Genomic DNA, 6,000 nt, shown 5'->3' on the forward strand with positions numbered 1-6,000 from the left:
AGAAAAACACGTTAGGGGAAAAAAAACAAGAGGTAAGCGAAGGCAGCAGCAGCAGCAGGGCCGGCATGAGTGCAACTTGTTGTTGTTGTTATTGTTGTTGTTGTGTTCCCCGTCTCTATAATTGGTGGCGGGCTTAGCTCACTCAAATGACCAAGTGTGCCGTGGCGGATGAATGCGTCCCTGCCAGGCTGTCCGTGCGGCAGTGGCGCTGCCGCTCTGCCCTCGGCCCAGAAACAATCACGTCTCGTTTTATTGAATGCGGCAAAATCAATATGTTTTCCATTTATGCTTCTCGGGGTTTTGATCTGCCATTTCCAAGTACGGATTTGTGGGGGGTGGAGGGGACTGGAGCTGGGTGGATGGGGCGGATGGAGGGGGATATGCACTGACTGAGTAGGTGAATGAGATGTTATGCTTTGATGCCCCCTGTCAGATTGTTGACTGTTTGATTTGTTGTGGGGAGGAAACGTGCTTGCGGAGAGATGGCGAGATTGATGTTTTGATTTGGGCTAAAGCTCTTTTTCATTAACGAGCGGCCCCTTAGCGGCTTTCGCCGAGCACTCCTGTAGCGGCGAATTTGTCTGTGGCGGGTGGATTTGCTATTCATCTGCTGCACCCAATTTAGCTTTTCAACTGTGATTAGTCATATTGCGCACCAGAGAGCATCTCTCTCATGTTAAAGCATGTAGGAGGAGGGAAGAGAGAGAGGCAACCTCAACCCGAACCCCCTCCAGCGTCCTCCCACCTCCACGTTAATTAGAGTCGACGTACCTCGCTGAAATCAGAAATCGGAGGGAGGGAGGGGATGGATTTTGTTTGTTCACTATGGTTAAGACCAGCGCACCACCAGGAACCCATAGACATTCTGGAAGCGTTTGTGTGCCGAGACGGAGCCATTCTCGGTGATTACAATCCTGAAGGAAAGCCGGGCGGAGCATCAGTCAGTTTTTGCGTCATTGGTAATTTTCCCCCCTGCCCATTAAATTATGTGGAAGTAAGACTTTTTTTTACACAAAAAATCCTTTTGTCAGAAATTCTGCACAGCCTGGTAGTACTTACACCTTCATAATATGCTCAATAAGCGTTATAATGGCCCTTTATGTAAAGCTTTATAGGGAATTAAAGTGTCTGGATTACCCTTCTTTATGGGCTCTAAAAAGCACAGCACTTTTCGGCAGGAATCATTTAAATGACAGAAGCTGGCTGCTGCTGCTCCGCTGCACGGCCTCTGTTGTGTTTGACAGAGGCAGGTCTGGTTCAAGGGCAGGATGCATACGTGTGGGTTTCATTCCTTGCCCACACAGCCGCCGAGGAAAGGTGTCCATCTTTCATTTCGACCTCGGCCGCAAAATATGCAGATTGTTCAGACAGTCCCTGGTGGCGGGGTGAAGCTCAATCTCCTTTTGGAGGCACTCCAGGTTTGTCAAAGTCCTTCAGTTGCCCAGATGGCCCGGCGCCGTTTAGCTCTGCTGCAAAGGTTAGCCGTGGTTTCATCAACTAATTAGAATAACAAAACAGCGAGGGAGCCAAAGAGGAATAATAAGTGTCCACTCGTCAGCTGACGGCGATGGAATCCCCCTCTCGCTTTTTTTTAGAAGAAAGAAAAAAAGGTCATCTCTGTGCTTTTGAGATCTAATTTTAACCATAAACTTAATGGAGATTGCCCTTCGAAGAGAGCACTGCTCACAGGCCCTTTACATGATGAGGGCAGGTATTTTCTAGCTCTGATACAATTCAGCCACCAAGGTCATACATGAGAGTCTCTCCGTTTTTTAATAAGTGTCTCTGAAGATTATTTGCTTCACTCAATTTCAAATAGTAAACATTGGCTGCAATGGTTTGAAGAGCGGTTACTTTACCTCGAGCCTCGCCAGGAGGAGAATTATTTCAGAATTTTCAAAGGAGCTTTCTCAGGCATTCAGCTGCCATATCTGTCTCGTACAGGGCTGTAACTTGCCATTGCGGTTCGCTGTTGAAGAGTGTGATGATTGTGTACGTTGCCTCTGCAGTGACACGACCGCGGTTACATCTGTCTGCTCTCTCACATGAGCTGCATTCTCTGCCTGACAGTTGACTGTACAAAGACTCCTCCTTTTAGAGTCGCTGCTATTGTCCAGGCTTGGCAATGCTGTGCGTTTCTGTCATTCTTTCAATGATGATATTGAAAGCAACATATTATGTCACCTCAAAATGACAGCATGGAGCAGTCTGTCAGAGTCAGTCCAGTTTGGGCGTGAGTATCATTGGTGTATGAGATTCATATATCTGCTTGGTATGTTGGTAAGACAAACGGATATCTCAGCTCTCCACCCACACAGACTTCAATCTGGCTTTACATGCATAATTAGTGACACAGATATTCGTGCAACGCCATGTAAAGTCCATAATGGGAAAGTCATTCATCTTTAGGAAGTTGCTCTGCAGCACAATTGTTTTCCATCCTGTCCAGAGGCCAGGCGACAGTAATGGGCCAATCTGTTTGAAGTTTGAGTCAGTGTGCGACACTTAAAGAGATTTATGGAGCGCAGGCGTGCCTGTGAGGCTTACCATCCGAGTGTCTGTCTCCTTCCAATGAAAAGCCCTCAAGTAGCTTGGATGTGTTTGTGCGACATTGTGTATGATTGTGTGCGTGCACATGTGTATGTGTGTGTTTGTGTGCATGCGTATGTCTGAAAGAGAGGAAGAGAGAGAGAAATGATGGGAGTCAGTGTATCTCTATCCTTAGCATGCAGAGTTAAGCATGTGGGGAAAGCTTGCCTTCCATATAATTGTGTGATGGCTTGTCAGATGCTGCTACAGAAAAATGAGCAGTTTTATTTGGTTTGCTTGATACAATTGTCAATTGTTATTATATTTTGTGTCTATACTCTCTGTAGACATCAGGCCATAGTGTATTCATAGGTATTTAGTTATACCTTTTATTCTATACATTCTCCCATAATGTCAGATGTTTACACTCACTTATAATTGAGTGGGGAGGAACAACTACTGTAATAAAAGATCAGTGAAAAGTACATCAGGATGATCAAGCTAGTATGCAGGGACCCTTATATAGCATCGTGTGACACCTTCATGAGATCTACATCAGAGTTGACAAACACAAAGACGGTTTCATCAACACTGCATTGCGCCTCATAGATGTAAATGTCAACACGTCACAAAACAGGCATCCCTCATCATATGCTGCATTGCCACTCATTTTTGCATCTATGAGGGCCTAAAGCGTGCTTGTGCTTCATGTAAATCAAAGCGCACAGAGCCGTTCTATTGCTCCACTGTAGGAACCTGCCCGGAGAATGGAACTGATTGCTATTGGAATTCCAGGTCTAGCTTCAGCTCTTGGGCTCCTCAGTCAATCCCATCTGCAGCCAATCACAATCTCCCCCCTCCATCCCCATTATTCTTGTAATGAGGCACGAATGACCCGGCCTGAGCAGCCGATCTTTAGCACTTCATCATCTGATGCGTAATTTATAAACGCCGAGGCTCAGTGACAGGTTTTTTTTTTTTTTTTTTTTTTTTTGAGAGGGGCCGAGAGGCAACGTGCACCCCAACTAATGGCTCTATCATTTCTCTTCTCTCTTCCTCTCTCTCTCTTTTTGCCTGACATGCATTGCTAACACGGACATCTTCAAAGGCTCAGGTCAGTGCTACTCGTTCTGTGTTTATACTCTGTGCTTTCAGTAACACTTACACTGACACCCCCCCCCACACACACACACACACACACACACACACACACACACAAACACACACACCCACACACACACACACTACCCCACTTACAGTGAAAAGGGGCCCCCACAGGGGCTGCCCGGCTACACACGTTGATTTGACCAGAGAGCGTACCAGAGGCACTGAAAGCTCTTCGCAGCGACGGCAGCGGCGGGTCCACCTCCATCTCATCCGCCGCCCCAACCCCTACCCCCCTGGCACTGACATTTGCCAGGGAAACGGGGGGACTTCATTAGTCGTGCAAATTGTCAGCAAACCTTTGGAGAGGGAGCTCACAGGAGCTGACCCAGTGCTATTTTGTTTGATTTGTCTTTACAGTGCACTTAAATTGAAAGTGACATTAAGAGACAGAAGGAGACAGAGAGAGAGAGGGAGAAAGATGGAGATGAGAGGAAGAGGGAAGAGAACGCCTGGCTCTCTCTGTTCCATGTAGAGAGCCTAGGGTCATTTTTACACTTTTGATGAAAACAGATGTAGTCAGTAGCTTGTTATTGTTCCCAGTTTAAAAAAAAAAAAAAAAAAACACTTAGTTATTGGATTTGAATGGTAATAGTGAATGTAGTTATCTATCGTATTACTGTCAAAGAAGAAAAAAAGAAACGTTCACAGGTGAAGCGTATTGTATCTGTGAGTGTTCCTTTGGGTTGTGTGTGTACTTAAGGAATGAATAGTAGACCACTGAGCCTGATGAAATGTGGCATCCGGGACAAAAAGAGATATCTTTTCACCATTCTCCAGCTCTGATCAGGCTCCAGTGATTTTACTCTTTGAGACTAAAGACTGTAAAACCACTCTGGCTTCTTGTTAAAGCTTCCTCCTGCATTTAGTCCATTTCATACATCAGCACCCCATTTTATATCCTCCATCGCCTTTGATGGGCCATAAATAGGTAGACCTTATGATGATTTCAATGGAGAGGCACCCGCCTCAATGGGAAGGGCAGTTTGCCTGGTCTGCACAGGAAAGGCAGGCAGGCAGCACGGCTGGCTTACGAGTGGAGAGGGCTCAGGCGTGTTCTGTGGTACAGTATGTGCCATATGCAGCTGCAGGGCCAGATGGGAGCTGATGAGTAGGATTAAGCAGCGTCAACAGTCCCCGTCGGGATGTTAATGGTGAGCGACGATTCTCGTCCCGATCGAATCCTCCCGAGTCCATTCCTCAGCAGAGGAACGTTTGCAAATAAATATGTGCATTATGCCGGCAGTGATTACTATGTATTTGTTTCTGCACGTATTAGGAGTTTGATTTATGTTCCTTCTTCTGTGCAGCTGATGTTGATGCAGCATGTTAATGCTTCGCTCCATACCCTGAAAAAAAAAAGAGAAAAAGGGAAGATGAATCTGCATCTATGATGTGGGTACGGGCACTCCCTTAACAAGCAAACGAGTGCAAGTGGTTTCACTCGATCACTGGCTATCTGTCGCTGGGTTGGGTTGAGCCACAGGAACAGTACCAGTGTATGAAAGTCGTTTAAAAAAGCCATGTAAGCCTCTGTCTGTATGTTTACAATAAGGGAGTTGAATATTGAGGATGAGTCTCCTATAAGCCTCTTCTCAAACATGACACGCTGAGAAGTGGCTCCAGTTTCCACCCAGCCTTCTTCATAGGCCTGGGGTGATCAATATGTTCCCTCAAGACATCTACTACATAAGCTGGCTAAGTGTACTGTTTTTTTTCCGCCCAGCCATTTTTAATTAAAGCTTAAACCTAGTGAGATATCTGAAGCCCATATACAGTAGCAGTTCTCTCTCTGCCAGTGTACACAAACCAGCCTACGCACCCCTTTCTGTGGAGTACAGTAGTAAACATGTGCACCTCCTGGGTATGTTGTCTTTTTTCACGTGTGGTGTGTGTGTGTATGCGTGTGATTGTGTGTGCGATTGTGTGTGTGCGCTTGTGTGATTGTGTGCGTGCGTGTGATTGTTTGTGTCTGTGTGCGCGTGTGTGCGTGCGGGTGTGCGGTTGTGTGTCTGTGTGCGTGCTTGTGTGCGTGCATGCTGTTGTTGTTGGTACAACTCCACTCTTCTCACGGTCCTGCTGTATGTCCCCCCTGTGTGTGTGTGTGTGTGTGTGTGCGCCTGTCCGTAGGTGTATGAGGCTGTGCCGTGTCACAGCGAGTGCAGTGACTACGTGTGGATCACCGAGGCCTGGTCAGTCTGCACCATCAACGCCGTGGACGAGCTCCCAGCCTGCGGAGAGGGGGTGCAGAGCCGCAAGATCAGGTAAACAGAGGGAGGAGGTGTGGGGCGCTACACCATCTCAGCA

General features: G+C 46.8%; 1 protein-coding gene across 1 annotated transcript in view; it reads left to right on the forward strand.

The window, feature by feature from the left end:
* Positions 1 to 6,000, forward strand: part of thsd7ba (thrombospondin, type I, domain containing 7Ba) — a 100,053-nt gene that overhangs the window by 80,345 nt on the left and 13,708 nt on the right. Inside the window, exons 15-16 of the mRNA XM_076262588.1 lie at positions 3,638 to 3,643; positions 5,824 to 5,957. Of these exons, the coding sequence (XP_076118703.1) occupies positions 3,638 to 3,643; positions 5,824 to 5,957 (140 nt within the window). The remainder of the gene's footprint in view (positions 1 to 3,637; positions 3,644 to 5,823; positions 5,958 to 6,000) is intronic.

Source organism: Alosa pseudoharengus, unplaced genomic scaffold (assembly GCF_046254945.1).
Source record: "Alosa pseudoharengus isolate Yale_2024_CS ecotype anadromous, Long Island Sound unplaced genomic scaffold, YU_APseudo_1.1 YU_APseudo_1.1_scf_3, whole genome shotgun sequence".
NCBI classification, from domain to species: domain Eukaryota; kingdom Metazoa; phylum Chordata; class Actinopteri; order Clupeiformes; family Clupeidae; genus Alosa; species Alosa pseudoharengus.